The sequence below is a fragment of the Grammomys surdaster genome, unplaced genomic scaffold, assembly GCF_004785775.1.
Source record: "Grammomys surdaster isolate TR1022 unplaced genomic scaffold, NIH_TR_1.0 213, whole genome shotgun sequence".
Lineage (NCBI taxonomy): Eukaryota > Metazoa > Chordata > Mammalia > Rodentia > Muridae > Grammomys > Grammomys surdaster.
The window spans coordinates 398,934-417,464 of record NW_021604658.1 but is presented as its reverse complement, the minus strand read 5'-3'; the positions used below and the strand labels follow the sequence as shown (position 1 = coordinate 417,464).

At 43.0% G+C, this 18,531-nt stretch overlaps 1 protein-coding gene and 1 long non-coding RNA gene across 2 annotated transcripts in view; both read left to right on the top strand.

The window, feature by feature from the left end:
- The first annotated feature begins 12,499 nt into the window (after positions 1–12,499).
- Positions 12,500–14,066, top strand: LOC114625159 (C-C motif chemokine 3). Its single transcript, XM_028772446.1, has 3 exons — positions 12,500–12,670; positions 13,219–13,330; positions 13,575–14,066. Exons 1-3 carry the CDS (start codon positions 12,595–12,597, stop codon positions 13,663–13,665), a joined length of 279 nt encoding a protein of 92 aa, XP_028628279.1. The 5' UTR covers positions 12,500–12,594; the 3' UTR covers positions 13,666–14,066.
- Positions 14,067–17,901: 3,835 nt separating this feature from the next.
- LOC114625069 overlaps positions 17,902–18,531 on the top strand; it is a 23,233-nt gene continuing 22,603 nt past the window's right edge. Inside the window, exon 1 of the long non-coding RNA XR_003712005.1 lies at positions 17,902–18,049. This is a non-coding gene — a long non-coding RNA (uncharacterized LOC114625069). The remainder of the gene's footprint in view (positions 18,050–18,531) is intronic.

The window sequence follows — 18,531 nt, the reverse complement described above, 5'->3', positions numbered from 1 at the left end:
AAAAATAATAATAGAGATTTCAGGACATTTTATTGGAATGATAAGAGAAAGGGCTTGGAAGTTTGGAAGACCCAATGAATGTTCTAGTGCAAATAAGGATTGATACCTAGTGATAGTGTTTGCTGCAGACAGAATGTGTAGCTAACCTAAGCATATGGGTGTTTTCTAGCCAGTCCCTAGGAAATGCCTCATGTTCCTAGCTGCTGGGGACCTATGTAGAAGATGCAATCTACCAAGTCTGGGGATTAGGGGACAGTCAAACTCAAAGTAAGGCAAATGAAGAGAACTGGATGGCGGACCCAAGGTCTCGATCACCTTTAGCTCAGTTACCCTGACGCACCTGCTTGCCCTAGACCTCACACTGCAGCATGCCCCTCTCAGAAACAGAAAGCAAAGAGTAAAACAAGAAAGCCAGGTCTCCTCAGTGCTTTCAAGTTAAAAGCTGGAAGGGACAGAGCAGCACCCTGGGATACTTCACAGTCATTTCACAGAGCACAAGTTTGTCCTCCCTTATTGGTCCTCTTCTCTCAACACACAGACTGCACCCACCCCTCTGCTGTGCTTTCTGTCCTCAGCCTTATCTCCCAGGACTTGTGCTCTATGTTCCCCTACTGCACACAAGCTAGTCTTTCTGATGAGCTTCCTGGGTTGATGGAGAGTCACACTCACACATCAAAAACTTGAGTCTTGGACTCTTAGGTTCTCATGGACTTCATTTCCCATGGCATTTCAGTTCAGCCCAACCTCCTGCTCATCTGCTGTTTGTCAGAGCAGAGACGGTAGAATAAAGCCTCATTATTCCCTCAAGGAGATCTTAGCCTATTGATGGCATGGACAGTCCCATGAGGGGGAATAAGGAGACACATGAGGGGTAGTACCGAGGCCTCAGGGAGTCTGAGGATGAAGGTTATCCTTCATGTGTAGGTAGAGAGTTCCATCTCACCAGGCTAAGGAGGAGCCTCTGCCTACATTAGCCTGTGTCTTTGTTGCCTTTGGCAGAGGGCTGTGGAGCCACCTGCTCTGGGGCACTGAGGATGGTGGATGGGAATGGATGATTGATCTGTGAGGAGGAGTCTTATTGTAAGTAGAGCATCCTCAGAGAAGATGAAGACTGTTCTCGAAGATTAGAATTGGAGTGAATCTCAGACTATATCGCATTGCCTTCAGGGCACGGAGAGGATCCTCTTAACCTATAGAGCCCATCGGCAGTCTAAACTGGTCCTTCTTCCAGTGGTTATTTACTCTCAGAAAGTGGGAACCCAAGTATTGGGGCAGTCTACAGGGTGCCAGAGGGCAGTAGACGCTTGGGAGAGATTAAAGATCCAGAGAGGAAGCAGAGATGTCCATGTGGACAGCCCGACCTTTCCCTGGGGCAGTGTGAGGGTTAAGACTGTTAAGGAAGCCAGGCGATGGTGGCCCACACCTTTAATCCCAGCACTTGGGAGGCAGAAGCAGGCGGATTTCTGAGTTCGAGAGTTCGAGGCCAGTCTGGTCTACAGAGTGAGTTCCAGGACAGCCAGGGCTACACAGAGAAACCCTGTCTCGAAAAAACAAACAAACAAACAAACAAACAAACAAACAAAAAAGACTGTTAAGGAGATCACTGAAGAGAACATTTGAGGGCTAAGAGTGAGCACATGCTTGGAACTTGGGTGTTAGTAGAGGGCAAATTCTGAGATGGGGAAGCCAAGATAGCTGAGACACAGAGCCATTTTGCTAAGACAATGCACCAAGAAGCGGTATTGCCAGCACAGTATCTCAGTCACTTTAGGAAAAACGGGAGCAGACACTGAATCGTGGATGGAAGAGACAAGTAGACGGTTATGCAGAGCGAAGGTTCAGAATGGCATCTGTAGCAGAGGGCACCAGTTGAAGCAGCTCATTAGCAACTGCCAGACTCTGGGCACCAGACCATAGTCACCAGCCACAGCCTGTTGCTTTGCTGTCCTGGGTAGAGGGCAGTGACTTCAGAGCATGTTAAATTCCTGAGCGAAGCAACCAGTCTTGCCAGTATCGGGAAACTTCAGGCATTTCTTAGGAAGTCTCTTTCTTTGGCTGAGGCTTGTACATGTGTTTCTACCCTCTTCCCAGGGACCTGAGAGGAGAGGGAAGGGGAGGGAAGAGACATGACAGGGTTGGGGAGGGTGTGTCACAGGGCTAAAAGGAGTTGAGTAGATAGGGTCCACGTATACTTGTGTCAAATTATCAAAGAATAAATAAGAGAAAAAAATCTGAAGTCTGAACTTTCAAAAGAAAATTGCATTGGTTTGTATTCCTTCTATCAAAAAAATGTGTGGTTGCTGTAAAAATTTTAGAAACTACAGGAAGACATGAATCTTCAAATCCTTAAGATTTAGGGTGACTTAGAATTCTCTATCATTGTGTACTGAGCTTTAGCTGTTAGTACTTAACATTGCTAGTTAGTATCTGTCAGGGGTGTTAAGGACGTAGTCATTAACTGAGACACATATTGAGGAAGCTATGACATTCCATTGCCTGGAAGTACTAACACTTGGATTCAAGGATTCTGCTACTTAGGTAACTCCGTCCATTCGACGGTTTTGAACTCTCTTCTCAATTGAGCTGAGACCTGAAAGGTAATGAGCTAGGCAGAGAGTGAGTATTGGTTACTTAGGCAAAAATCAAAAGACCTGTGCTTTTATAAGTGAGATGCATTTATTGCATCCTGTTTCATAGTAGGGCAACTAAAGACAATGGTAATGGACTGTACATTTCAACAGAGCTAGGAGAACAGATCACGAATGTTTTTACCACCAAGAAATCACTTGATAGATGGACAGATCCTGATTTGAACATCAGTTATACACACTGAAATACTGCATGGTGCCTGTAAACATGTAAAATTCATGTTTCAATGTTAAATTATTTTTAACTAAAAAACCTGGAGACTTACAAAAATGTAAATGACAGTAATTATGGTTAGCACTTAACACAGCACTTACCATGAGCCAGCACTCTAGTACTGAGTACTGATATATTTCATTCTCTCTGTGTTCTTCTTTAGTGGGTATCGTTATTAGTCCCTGTTACTCATGAAAGCACTAAGCACAGAGAGGTGAATAAGTAACAGGAAAACACATAGCTGATACCCCACAGATTGTGAAATGAAACCAAGGAAGCCTGGCTCCAAGATAAGGTCATCAGAAAAGGAAACTCACTTCATTATAAATTTCTGTCAAAAGCTTAATGGCTACATCTTGTCAGTATACTGCAGTTCTCTGCTCACATGATTTTGAGAAATAGAATCCATAAACTTCTCTCTTTTTTTAAGTCTTAGAAAGTGTGGTAATTTTCGGAGTAGTTTTCAAAGAGATGGGAAGGGGGCAGCAAATGGACATATGTGAATGAAAGCAGAGGAGGAAGGGGGGAGGAAGAGTGGGGACAGCAGGGAATGGGAGTCAAGAAAAAATAATCTACATTTAAAGATGCCCTTCAGTATCCAAAGATACTGCATGCCCTCCAGGAACCAATATTCAGCCAAAGCATAATCTTTACATAAAAACGGCAAAATTATGTGATTGTTTTCATCTTTAGTAAGTAGTAAAATTATGGGGCTGGAGAGAAGATGCCTCGGTGGTTGAGAGCACTGGCTGCTCTTCCAGAGGCCAGGGGTTCAATTCCTAGTATCCACATGGCAGCTCACAACTGTATAGGATCCAATTAGCTCTTCTGGTGTGGAGACAGACGTGCAGATAAACCACTCATACACATAATATAATACAATACAATACAATACAATACAATATAAATAAATAAATCTTTTTTAAAATAGTAACATTTTATGTATACCAAAAAATAGACATTTTTAAAAATTTGTCCTAAGTACGGATGCCCATGGCTGCCATGGGATGGGCCTGTGCCTGTGTTGTTTCACTATGCCCTATGCTTTGCAGAAAAGAGATGCTTTGCCCTGCATAGCTGGTGCTCATCACAGAGCTGCCACAGTTCACAGAGGTGTGATTTTGGTGGTCAACAAGTCTGAAGATTAGGTTTCAAACCCTGCTAGGCTGGCAGGGGCCAGGTCACAGGGAAGTTTCCATGTCACTGGAAACAATGAAGTGGAGTTAAAGAACATCCAAGAAAGAGGAGACTGTCTGAGGCTTTAGCAAGATCTCTTTGGCAAAGTTGGAAAGAAACCTTGCTTCTAATTTGGTGCTTATGGCCCTGCTAAGTAACCAAAGGGCTGACCCCAGCAGCATTCATGGATAGTGAGCAGCTGCAGAGCCCTGCCTCTTTTTTTTTTTTTTTTAAGATAAATTACTTGAGTTTCTTTCATTTTGTTTTGTTTCTAAAAGATTTCTTTTCTTTTTAATCATACACATGTGTGTGTGTATGTGCACCTGATAGCAGGTGCTCATGAGAGTCAGAAGCATCTGATAGCTCTGAAGCTGAAATACATACAGGTGGCTGTGAGGTGCCCAACATGGATGCTGGAAACTGAATGCAGATCTTCTGCAAGAGCCCTTCCTTAATGGCTGAGTCATCTCTCCAGCAGCGGCACTCTACCCTCCCACACCTCCACCTGTTGCCACCATTCCCTGCTCCCCTGTTGCCCGCTAACACAGCCCCTCAGTTTTAATTCCCAGTATAGACTAGTGTAGGTGACCGAATAGATGTAGGAAATTGTGGAAGCAGAGAATGTGACTTCATGGTTTTTGGTTTGGAAGCTTGAAAGGACAGGATGTCTTCCTGGGATAGATGATCCAGGATTCAGGGGGTAGATGAAGTCCAGTATATACAACCTGATACATACACACACACACACACACACACACACACACACACACACACACACACCAGAGGAAATGGCAAAAACACAGGTAGGAAATGAAGGGCTCACTGAAAGAGAAAGGGATAGCATTACTGAGTCCTTGTCTCCTGGATGTGGGAAAGGGGCCTGACTCCAGGATGCTGTTTCAGCCTTTGAGTGATGGAGTCTACTCTACTGCAACCTATGGAAGGCCAGAAGTAGACCTAACAAGAGTGTTATTATTAGTTAGCCCACTCATGGGGCCACTGACATCAAACAAGAGCTGAGTCTGGTACCCAAGGAAGTAGAACCTCAGTGGGGACACTAGAAAGAAACCAATGGGCAGGGCTGGATTGTGAGAAGAGTAATAAATGAGGAATTGTGGGAAGTGTGGGAAGTGAGAGGAGGTGAGTGGAGCAGTCAGAGGCAATGACAAGGAAGATGAATTGCCCCACCAGAACTCCCTGGATCCATAGATGGGATACCCTCCTTGAATGTGGTGGGGCCTTGAGAAGGGCTGGAGCGAACTGAAAATCTAAGACACAGATTAAGCCCCTCCACACCGAGGGAGCCCACTGTGCTACTTTCTGTCGGGGCTATCTAACTGATCTTGGTGCTTTCCCTGAAGATGAAGGTCTTGTCTCTGTGGTCTTTTGTAATTAGCCTCCTCCCATTAGTATTTCAGCTATACAAGGCATTTTAATGCATAAGATATATTTATCAAATCTGTGATTTGTTCACTTGCCTCGATACGTGTCAGACCTTGTAGCTTTGTTGGAGACGAACTGGAAAATAACCCAGACAGTGAAGTGTATTGCTGACAAGGTCCATGTATGACTCAAGCAAGCCATTTTTTCTGGAAACGTCAATCACCTAGAACATTTCTGATGTCTTCCAACTTAACCCTTCCATGATTCATTCAATGTGTGTGTTAAGCACATACTATGCATATAAGCAAGTCATCTTTCCAATCTAAGTGAAGACATGCTGAAGGGCTATTTCCTAGTTTAGGGATTGATTCAGAAAGTCTTAAGATTCTATAGACACTAAGAATCTCATTACCTTCATTTAAAAGAATGAAATTCTACAAATTAGAGACTAGGTCAGGAGACCCACCATGTTAGACTAATCCTGTGCTAAGATTTGGTTATCTAGACACTACCAACTAGACATGGGCTGAATTTGGTTAAAACTGACCAGGCATCATTTAAATTTTAAGATAAAACTTTACATAGATGACGAGAGTACCCACTGCCATGAGGGCCGTAACTCTGGAAGTAGGAAGTGTCCATTGCCAGAAAAGTGATGACACAGCAGTCTTCATTTCCCTTTCTACCTTCCCCAGCTCTTAGAATCCAGCCCTCAGAAACTGAATCATAGGTATGAAGGTGGCTTCCTAAGAAGTAAGATTGTGGTGGGGGAAGTGTTGAAGACTGGGAAACAGAAGCAGTAGATAGATAACAACACATGGTCTGATAGGTTCCTGTTCAGATACAGCACATTCTAGGTGTGGTAGGATGACTGTGTGGTTTTGCTTCTGTGACAGGATCTCAAGTACCCAAGGCTAGCCTCAAATTCATTTTATATCTGAGGATGACCTTGAACTTCTGGTTCTCCTGCCTCCATTCCTGGTTTTCCTGGGATATAGTTTCCAACGAAAGAAGTGATTATGATGCTTTTCTTTAGAATTGGTAGCAGATGGAAAGAAACGTGGATGCCCCAGTCCTGATGAAGCCACCATTGCCCTTGACCCTGCCTTTGCTTTGTGTCTCTTCCTACCAGCATTAGCAATCATCAGGAGGAATGGAAACAGAGCCTGCTTGTGTGCCTTAAAGACTGTAAGAGCTGGAGGACTGGGACACATGCTTCTAGAAGCACCAGTTCACATGGTAGTGTGAATAGGGGAAAATTCACAAGGCCCCACCCCTAGATGAAAAGCTATAGGCAAGTAATGGCTGCTGAGAGAGGGGCAATAAGTTTTCTTCAGGGATGAACCCCCAAAAGGCTATCCAAATCCAAGTGATCAACCCTAAATACACGTATGTAAAGGCAATGTTAAACGGGCTTAATAGGCTGTATATAATATATATGTATATATACATATGCATTGAAATGATTGTAGAAGAAGAAGCCATGAATTTGAGAGGGAGTTGAGGGTATAGGAGAAGTTGGGGAGGTGGTGTGGTAGAAAGGGTGTAGTTCAGTGTGTGGGAGCCAGCAAAGTCTGACTGAGGCAAGAAGAAAAACTGGTTCAACAGGACTCAATAGCCCATATTGGTTCAAACCTCTAGCGTCTGACACTGGACAATCTGTTTTACCCACATTTAAGTGCAGTACAGTTTAGAAAAACGTTTCCCAGTGTAGCACAAACCCCAATTACATGGAAACTCTTCTCAAAGTACATGTCACTTCATCCATGAAGATGAGTTCGAGAGATAGGCTACATCTGTTACCTCAAGGGGCTGGGGGAGAATCTGGTGTGGTCTTGGTCATACAGATAGTGTAGAGAACATTTGGGCTCTTCGCCACTTGCTTGTGGGAGCTTGGTATGGCCTGGCCATACTAATAGTACAGATCACCAGGTACCTCTAGATCATCACTACCTCTAGTCACAGCCTTCTGGGTGGAAAAACAGGTTATACATCTCTCCCATTGAAGAGACAACCATGTATTTAACATTCCTGGTTTCTCAGAGCTTATCTGTAAGTACAGGGCATTTGTATTTCCAACAACAGTACTAATGCATGAAGGTACCAAAAAACTAAGTTAAGACATGCTACAGTACAACAATATGAGATGTTTAAGGACACAGAAGAGAAAAAATATTTTAAGCCATTAAATTTAACCTCTAGTCACTAGTAATTACATTTCCACTTTTTTTAAAATGAGAATTCTTTTGTTTGTTTGTTTGTTTGCTTGTTTGTTTGTTTTTCAGGGTTTCTCTGTGTAGCCTTGGCTGTCCTTGAACTTGCTCTGTAGACCAGGCTAGCTTCACAGAGATTCACTTGTCTCTATCTTCCCTGGTACTAAGATTGAAGGCATGCCGCCACCACCCGCCACCACCCAGTAAGATTTCTTCATTGTTATTATATGCACATAAGTACTTTGCCTGCACATATGTATATACATTGTGTGAGTGGCTTGTGCCCAAGAAAGTCAGAAAAGGATATCAGACTTCAAAATGCAAAACACCTTAGCAAGTTTTCTTAGCAGGCAACATCATTTACTACACATATACTGAGAAACCTAAGCAGAGGTCTGGAGACATAAGTTTAGACAAAAAATCAGGTCCCAAGGTGAGATATATACAGCCAGCTGCAGCTGCTGGGAATTACCAGGTCCTATGACATTCTTTTCTGTTCTAAAGGAGATAGTGTTTCCTAGCAACCTTCCCTTTCCTACATACCGCTCCCTTAAAATATAGCAACACCTGTGCTTAAACCTGAAGGGTGCTCATCACTCCTCTTCCATAGCAGGTATTAATTAATGGCCAGATGTTCTCCAGATGGCCTGGCCAGAGCCGTTAGAAGCCTTGGCGCCTAAAACGGGCCAATCATTTCAAAAGTCAACCTGCCCCTAAACCTCTTACCCAATCATGTGATGCCAAGACTTAGAAAGCCCCACTTGCGGCTTTTTCCTTTAGGAACCCCTTCCCCCAGACCTCATGGTGGCTCACTTAACCTGCTGCTCAGGGAACCTGTTTGCATTCCAAGCTCGAATAAACAAACCTTCATGTGAATTACATCGGATGAATTACATCAGAGTCAAGTCCTGGTGGTCTTTGGGGGTTTGAGATCTGGGCATAACAATACATGACTACTTGACTTCAGTCCCTGAAGAGAGGAAACTGGTAAATGCCATCCTCTGACCTTCACATACACGCTATGCCACACAGCACACTCACATGCACATGAAGACACACATGTGCATGTACAACGTGCAATGTAGTAATAATAATCATAATAAAATAAAAAATTGAAAAATGAAAAAAATGTGACCCTGCAGACACTTGGAAGGGACAGACTGCCCAAGTGAGTCCCTGGTTTGCTTATGCCAGAAGCCCTCCACTGTTTTCTCAGATCTAACCTGTGAACTCCTACTCCTCTGGAGAGGTTTTAAAGACTCCTTGGTTCAGCCCACTTCAACTTAGCGTCACCATCCTTGTTCCCCAAAATTCTCTGTCATTCCACTGAACCCACAAAGTTATACCCTACCACTCGTTCATGTACATTCAGGTCTTGTGTGATTCTTTTTAATTTTTTTGAGATTATAATATAATTACATAAATTTCCCCTTCCTTTTCTTCCCTCTAGACTATTGCTCTCTTAAACTCATGACACTTTTCTCTTTGTCATTACATATATATGCATGGGTACATACTGTGTGTGTGTGTGTGTGTGTGTGTGTGTGTGAGAGAGAGAGAGAGAGAGAGAGAGAGAGAGAGAGAGAGAGAGAGAGATTGTGTGAGAGATTCTGAAATACATAAATATCATCTGGTCAGTCTATCAGTCTATGTAATGTTACTTGTATGTATCTTCTCGGGGTTGACCATTTAGTATTGGATACCCACTTGATGATCTCTTCAGCTCTCTTCCCTGAGGAAGACTATTCCCCATGCCCCATTCCCAGAATTCCTTAGCTGCCAGTAGTTCTTTATGTAGGGTTGAGTTATCCCTCTTAGCTTGTCTATTGGTTGTCCTTGTTCAGGTCATGCTCAGGCAGCCATGTTGGTGATACTCCAATGGCATGGCTTCTGTGGTATTTTTAGGAGACACAGTATCACAGCAGATTTCCTGTTTCTCTGGCTCTTACAATCTTTCTGTCCCCTCTTACCCAATGGTTCCTGATCCTAGGTGCAGTATTGTGCGGCTCCACAACTCTGCAGTTAAATGAGTTGTGGATTTCTGTAATGTCTTTGTTGAAAGGAGAAGTTTCCTTGACTTTGTGCTTTTAAGACCCTATAAAAACTTCAGCCTTTCTATGAAGGCCCTGAGTCCCTCTGCAGAAGGTTATTCCTCCCTCCCTCCTCCGAGCTTACTTCATCTGTCCCTACTAGACTATGGGATCTGCAGCTAAAAGCTACTACCAAAAAGTAACAACAACAACAAAAACCAAACCAAACCAAGCAAACAAACAAACAAACAAACAAACAAAAAACCCTCAACTGCTTGTCATAGCAAAGTATCAATCAAGCAGTTAGGCAAAAACTTGAGTCTATCTACCAAAACTGTTTCAAGGGCTAGACAGATAGTTCGGTACTTGCTCTGAAAGCATGAGGCCCAGAATCCAGATCCCTAGTACCTAAATGCCAGCAGGCATGGCGTTCTGCTGCATGGATTAAACACATTAGCAATTGGCTCCGAGTCACTGACAGTGCATCAGGAAAGAAATAAAAGCACTTCCTCACTTGGAGACACTTAACCAAGACTGAGTCCAGATTTGAATTCTCCACTTTATGCTCCCCATGTCCTGTCTGTTGTATGAGACTGAATCTGTATCTGCCTGAAGGCTGTCTTGTGAATTTGTCTCTGTATCTATATCAGTGTGTGACTCTGTCTGTCTGTCTGTCTATGTCTGTGTGACTGTTGTGTGACTATGTCAGTTGTGTGACTGTCTCTAACACAGGCTTTGCTCTGTATTTATTGAACAGCACAGAAAACATCACCTGGGGAAGGAAAGGGACACATTATAGGAATCTTTAACAGGATTGGATTAAGTCACTGGCTCCAACTGGTCCCAACTGATTCAGACAACAAACTGTACTACAAGCATCACTGCATATCAGCCAATATCCATAAATAGGTATTCATTTTAGAAGGGTGCTTTCAATATCTGTATCTGCTGCTTTCAGCAAAAAACGGTAGCTAGGCATTGTTTTGGGTCCACGGGCACGGAAGAGTACATAACTTAAGATTAGGGCAATGCTTTCACTTAGGTTGTAAAAGTTCATTAATTAACATGAGAAACCCAAGGCAAACACTGTTGATTGTTACACTATTCTCTTAAATGCAGATAAATGCAGGTTAAATAAGCAGGCTCAGTACACAGTAGGATAGCAGTCTTAAGTCCATTAAGTCTCAAGGTACATTCTTAATTCTGACTGTGAGATCCAGCAAAAGTTCCAGTCTCTTAGAATGTGTTAGACTCTTTTTTAAATCATAATACTGCAGTACCACGGCCTGCCTGCTAATTCTAGTCTTGGAGTGCAAAGATTGGGGATAATAGGGCAGACCAGCCATACTAGTGAGCTCTGGGGTTGATTAAGAGACCGTGATTCAATAAGTAACATAGAACATCGATGGAGGGCTGATTCCTGACATCAGTCTTGGGTCTCTGCATACACATGCTTGCACATACACTCACATACACACAGACCACACACACACACACATGTACACACACGTACACACACACATACACACACACACGCATGCACACTCACAAGCACCTTCTTTCAGACATGACGCCACATGCTTGTAATCCTAGCACTCCAGAGCCTGAGGCAGAACGATCATAATTTTGGCTACCTAGTGAGACCCTTGCCTCAGAAATTAAAAGCAATTAAAAGTAAAACATTTGATAACCGCTTACTTTTAAACTGGTGATATTGAAAATGCTTTAAACTAAGTGAGTTCATGAGTATGTGAGTGGACAGGAAGATAATATCTCACCAAATAAAATAAGAAAAAATCTCAAAATATAAGAAAATTAATCACAGGCCCATCCCACAAAGCATTAATACTTCTTTAAAGCTTTTATTTTTAGTGTTTTTAAAAATTTTTTTCCGGTATTATTTATTTATAATGCCTGGGATTGGTGTGGAAAACTCCGTATATTTCCACATATTTGTAGAATTCTTCACTTTGTAAAACTTGTACAATGTTTCTTGATATTTTTATCACTAATGTTATGAGTATATTTATGTCACTTTATCAATTTTAAGAGCTTCATAAATAAACAATACAATGTATATACTATAATTTGATTTATAATTCTTTCGTAGTGAAAGGTTTTGTTTCTTTAGTTCAGAGTTATAATGACACCAGGTCAGCTGTCTCGATGTTTAAAGATGGCTTTAAATTTGGGTTGTTTCCATAAAACTCTTTCCTAGAAAGGCTTTTTCTAGCTTAAATGGGCATAAATATTTTTAGACTTTTCATATATTAACACCCACACTTTATGATCCACAACTAATGTTCAACCCAGTGGCCTAGTCATTCTGTGGCTGATGATTGGACAAATGTCTTAAATGTGACCTCATGTTCCCCATTGCTCGAGCTGCGAGTGCTTTACCTCAGTTCCTCATGGTGGTGGTAGGAGGGACTGTTGTGCCACCATCCACAGCTATTCCATCCATGTGGTTAGAGAAGATGAGAAATAACAAGAGTTTCCGTTCCATGGCAAGGAATGGGGTTGGAGTGTTTATTCACAGAACAGTTCTCATGAGAAGGGACCAGCTAAGAATAGCCCTGGGTTGACATTGTCCTACCTCCTCCTGCTCATAAGAGAAACTATTTCCCCACAAGAAGTAAGAACAGATCACGAGTTGAGAACTGAGACTTATATCTCAGAGATGCTATTCTTGGATATCCTGAGCCCCTGTGGTCACTGGGGATCCTGGGTTGTGTAATATTCAACATGACACTATTGCTGTGCTTAAAATTTTCCCTCCTCAGCCCCGGATTCCATTTCCTCATCTGCCAGGGCTACCTATAAGAGAAGGGGCATATGGCTTCAGACACCAGAAGGACACAAGCGGCAGCGAGTACCAATCCCTCCTCTGCTCTGCTGACAAGCGCACCCTCCGTCACCGGCTCGGCAACATGAAGGCCTCCACCGCTGCCCTTGCTGTTCTTATCTGTACTATGACTCTCTGCAACCAAGTCTTCTCAGCACCATGTGAGTCCACACTGCTACAAGAGGTGTCCCCAGTCTCTGGTCTAGGGCAAACCACAACAGTCTTTTCTGTGGCTTCAGAGTCTACAAGAGAAGAGAAACTGGTCTTTCTCTTTGAGAGTTTTATTTTCCTCTCTATGGCATGGGAAGGTCTAACCTTTTATAGGAACTCAGAACTTGAAATCACAGAGAGGGTGGTGCTGTCATGTACTTACCAGCCAGCCCTAGGATTCCTAAGGAGCTCTGCCTCTGGGATGCCTTATGTGACACCCTGGTGTCTTTTATGCTGACTTCTGGTATTAGAGACAGCTGTGGGAAAGACACGGAGCAGCACAGAGAAGAGAAAGCCCACAGTGAAGATGCAGAGAGAACAGAGACAAAAACAAACAAACATGGGGGCATTTCTGGTCCCAAAAGCCCAAATGCCTTCAGAGCCTTAGCCTTCCAACTCTCATCCCAAGCAAGGCAGCCTTCCTCGCCTCTTAAGTTGTATTAGCTGTCCTGTCCTGCTCATTGGTGACTTGAATTTGTTTTGTCCATTTCCCCTGCAGATGGAGCTGACACCCCGACTGCCTGCTGCTTCTCTTACGGTCGGCAGATTTCACGCAAATTCATCGCTGACTATTTTGAGACCAGCAGCCTTTGCTCCCAGCCAGGGGTCATGTAAGTTCTGTTCTCCTGCTTTTTCTGATATGGTGGGGTGTGGAACAGTGTGAGAGAGGGTTTCTTAGTCACGGGTGGTGGTGGTGGGGAGTCACAGAAAGGGAAGCACAGAATCATCTAAAGGGGACTAGTGAGAGAGGTTCTGGAGAGTGTCGCCAAGGATAGAAGGGATGGAGAAATCACAGAGTACATCAGACTCTCCCATAGGATGTTTTAATTTCTTGACCCTCACCTCTCTCTGTAGTTTCCTGACCAAGAGAAACCGGCAGGTCTGCGCTGACCCCAAAGAGACCTGGGTCCAAGAATACATCACTGACCTGGAACTGAATGCCTGAGACACTTGGAGGCAGCAAGGAATCCCCAAACCTCCATGGGTCCCATGTAGATCAGAGGGGCTTGAGCCCCAGGACATCCCTGTCACGTCCATAGCTCCATCTCCTATAAGCTGTTTGCTGCCAAGTAGCCACATAGGGGACTCTTCACTTGAAAGTTTATTTAATTTAATTCTATTGATTTAATACTATTTAATTTTGTAATTTATTTTATTGTCATGCTTGTGTTTGTAACTATTTATTCTGAAAGACTTCAGGTCACATACCTCAACCCCCATCCACCTCCTGGCTGTTTGGTGACAGCTATTCTAGATAGACATGATGACAAAGTCATGAACTGACAAATGTACCATGAATGTTTTGTCTATACCAGAGAAGTAATAAATATGCCCTTTAACAAGTGACTGGTGTTGAGTTTTATTTTGTTTTCTTTTTCTGGAAAGTCGGAATTATTGTTTAAGAAGAGTAACAGCAAGAATAGGAAGCTGTAAGATGGAAATTGGGAGTGTGGTGGGAAGGAGTAGGGAAGTGAGACTGAGAAGACTTCCAGGGAGTAACACCATACTGGAAGTCTGGATCTGGAACCCTAAAATGGTGGCTACTTTGTGAATCAACTCATAATGAGCCTTCACTAGAGAAAGTCACCATTTAAATAATTATGCCATCCAATGGAGTATTAGTCATGCATACCATAAATCAAACCTTATAGGAACAATTTTGAGGATTGCTCTCTAAATTCAGTGTTATTTTTATGCCTTGTCCATTTGATATTGGTTTTTGGATTTGTTTTGAGATTCAGTTTTACCATGTAGCCTTGTCTGGCCTGAAACTCAGAGGTCTGCATACCTTTGCTTCCTGAATGTTGAGATTAAAGGAGTATGTCACCATGCCATACATTCCCTGAAAGCTTATGCTTCAAAGGATTGGTTCCTGGTACAGCAGGGTTCAGAGGAGGAGCCTTTGGGAAGTGGTTGGTTCCTGAGGGCTCTGACCTTGTGAATTGTATGAAGTCATGCTTTAACGGGTTTGGGGAGTTGGTTGGGATTTCTGTGGCAGAAGTAAGACCTATTTCTCGGTTTCCACTAGCAGGCAGCTTTTCTCCTCATGCTTCTGCCATGATAAGGCCTCACCATCTGGCTGAAAGTACCCTGTCCAATTTCCAAAACCATGAGCCAAAATAAACCTTTCTTCCTTTGAGCTGAGTCTCTCTGCTCAAACTGGAGGTGACTTCAGTTCACCTGACAATACAGCCACATCTGTCATGGCCACTGTGGAAACGCCTGCTTAAGCTCCAAGCATCATTATGTAAGTGTCTTTGTTTCAGTCACCATTGTTCCAGATTCCCTGAGATTGTTCCAGCAGTATCAGTTTGCCTCCAGTAGCCCAATAGCTTCAGATGGCGCTGTGGCACAGCCAGAGAGCCATGAAGCCAGCACAGCAGTCTGACGCACACAATCCAGCAAAGCTGAGTCAACGCTGTTTTCACCATTGTGCTGTCTTTCACTCTGGGTTTCTGATCTCTACATGTTGCATTTGTGGGGGACTTTTTACATTATGATTCATTTATATCTTTCCCCCAGAATTTATTTCTACTCTCAAAGGAGTAACCTTATCTGGCCCTACTTGGGATTCTTCCTTGCCATGGAGATTATGAAAAGCACAAAAAGTTGATCAGCCCCAGAGTTCTGTTGACACACCTGCCCCTAAGAAAACTCAAAAACGAGAGATTTGGCAACTGATCAGATTACAGGCTTCCTCCTATATGTAGTGTACAGGACATGGTCCCCAGAAAATAAAATGTAAATGAAAAATAACAAAGATAGTTTGCCTAAAACAACCTTTGATGATGTATATGATATAAAAATAGTATATAAAAGAAATATAAGAACTTGCCAATTGTATGGAGACTGGCTCACATAAAGTTACAGTGGGGTCTTTTAACTAAAAAAACAGAACACAAGTGAATAGAACAAGTCAGCCTGCAGCCTGGGAAAGCTTTGAAACTTAAGGCTAACTCACAAGTTGTACTTCAACAACTGTGCGTTGTTCAGGGCTTGGGAACTCACCTAGGCTGATTCAGATATTTTTCTATCTGTTTAACATTTCACTTTCCTGAAGAATGCAATGTCATATGTCATAAATGCTTATGTAGTCTAAAATGATTTGAAACTGATAATACCTATTCTCTCTGTACTTTTAAGGAAGAGTCTTTTTTTTAATTTTTTAATTCCATTTAGTCTCCACTCAGAAACTAGGCCATAAACCATTTGCTATCCATCCTAAGTATAAGGTACTTTGCTTCTGAGGCTGATCTGACTGTCTGGGTTGCTCCGAGGCAAGAAGCTACAAGTCTCCAGTAAAGCAGTGGGAGGCTAGGTAAAGTAGCCTTTGTTCTATCTCAACAGGAATTGCCCAGCTCTAGGTTAAAGACTCCCTCAGGAAGAAAAGAGGAGAGAGGCCTGTCTCTGCCCTTTGTTCTCAGCACTTCTATGACTTTCAGAGTGTGTGATCACATGGTAGAAAGTTCACTATGAGTTTATACATAAATTCAGGTCATAAACTGACCTGATTTAAGAGATTTATAATAGAGGATATCTACATGCATATCCTCTAGGAGTAATTATCTGGCTAAACATTTATCATTTGTTACTATCCTACAGGTTCATAGACAGTTAAAAACTATAACTAAGTTGTTCTTGAAGTTTTGTGTATATACAAATCCAGTCAATATTTTATCTCCTGTCCTTGGACCTGTGGTGTACATGTTTAGCTCCTTCTTTATGATCTTTGGTCAATGGTTTTTATAACCTCTTGGAATGTACTCTAGGTTTTAGAAGTCTGTTTATTATCTTAGAAGCAATTAAGCAGGCCTGTTATAAAAGGGGCTTAAATGCCTTTGTTTGGGGTCACCATCCTGAAGCAATGGTGTCCCTAGCTTGCTGTTTTTTCTGAAGAATAAACACTCTTTGTTCTTGCATGCTATTTGGGTCTGGGGTCTTCGTTGAATGATTTTCAAACCCTAACAGTAACACTTGTCCAAGAACAAAATGACTCAATTTGTATTTCTTTTGAAATCATAAATTTATCTCTTTTGTGGAATCTGCATAGATAAACATCCTGGTTGCTAGTCAGAGATGCAAGATTCACCCAGCCATGGTCTCTGACTCGTCTATCCATTACTCACATCCACCTGTTCCTTATCTCCTTGGCTAGGAGCTGTCTGAATGCTGGGACTAAACCACCAGGAATACTGCCTATAGCTGTTCTGGATGTTCCTGATCATCTTTAAGATGTCCTCAGTGTTAGCATTCTATCTAAGCTCTGCCCCACAGTTACCTGGCAACAGCCAGGTAGGCCTGACCCACTATAAAATGGGCTGCTTGCCCCCTCCTTGCTCTCTTGCTCTTCCTTTCTTGCTCCCCTCTCTGTCTCCTTGCCCCTCCCCCCTCTCTGCCCATCCCCTTCCTCTCTCTCTCCACATGCTCATGGCCTGCCTCTACTCTTCTTCTTCTTCTTCTTCTTCTTCTTCTTCTTCTTCTTCTCCTCCTCCTCCTCCTCCTCCTCCTCCTCCTTCTTTCTTCTCTCTCTCTCTCTCTCTCTCTCTCTCTCTCTCACTCTTCCCCTTTCTCTGCCTCTACTACACTCTTAACTCCTATCCCCATACCCTTAATAAACTCTATTCTATACTATACCATCGTGTGTCTGGTCTCTCAGGGGGAATTGATGCCTTAGCATGGGCCAACCAAGGTACCTCCTTCCCCCATACCTCACCACACCTCCATAGAACATATCTCCCCCCTTTATTTTTTTTATAAACACTTACACAGTACAAAGGGGAGAAGCATGTGTTCATGACAGCTAAAGTGAACAAGATAAGTACAACTCTACAAGCTGGGTGGGGGGAAGAATTAAGCAAAATATTTGTGGTCAGCAGACAGGAGACTATCCATCTGTGTGTCTGGTTAAACAAGCAGCCCTTCTTACACCTTCTTTAGGTCAGCCCAAGAGACTCCAAGATGATTTGCCACTAAAGTCCCAATAAAATCTCACCCAGGGAGGTTCATTGGTAGCTTGTGGTCTTTTATCTCTGATAGAGTGGGCTGAGTTAGTGACACAAAGTACAGACAAATGTAGAACTGCCTGCTCTAGGCTCCCCAAGTAGCTAGAAGAGTGCCAAAGAGTTTCAGGGTGTGTCTGTAAGTAGTATCTTCAAGATGAGTCTTTAAAGTGGCAGAAGTTCTGAGAAGTGAGAGACTATAGAGGACCGAGGAAGTCCTCAGAAAACAGAGACTGCAGAAGAACTATGGTGGCAGAGGGCTGAGAAAGAGCAGCCACCAAAGGACTATAAACATCAGTTCAGGTGTTGAGCCCTGCACTCCAGGACCAGGTGGGACCTTGCTGACCGAAGGGGCTTCACTTGGGGATCTGTAGTTTCTATCTGAATAGAACAAAGGAGCCCAAAGCAGACCCCTAAGACAATGATGGCTCTCAAAAAGGTGCTTTGGGGACAGCTGAGTGAGTATCACTTAGGAACTAGAAACACACGTTCCAACCCTTTCCCAAGCAGGAGGCCCATCAAGCCTCTGGGGCATGTTGGTGCATACTAGAATTTAAAAAAAAAGCCTTAATGTTCTTTATCTCTGCGTATTCTGTTTTATAAAAGGAGAGAAAAGATATCTTTATGGAGCAAGGTATGGTGAGGTGGGAGGGATGGTGTGTTGTATATATATAAAAAAAAGAAAAGAAAAAGAAAAAAAAAGGAGTCAAGGAGATGTTTGTCAGATTCAGGTATGGTGAGGTGGGGGAGGTACCTCTGAGGGCCCATGCTGAGGCATCCCTTCCCCCTGAGGAACCTGCCATATAATGGAT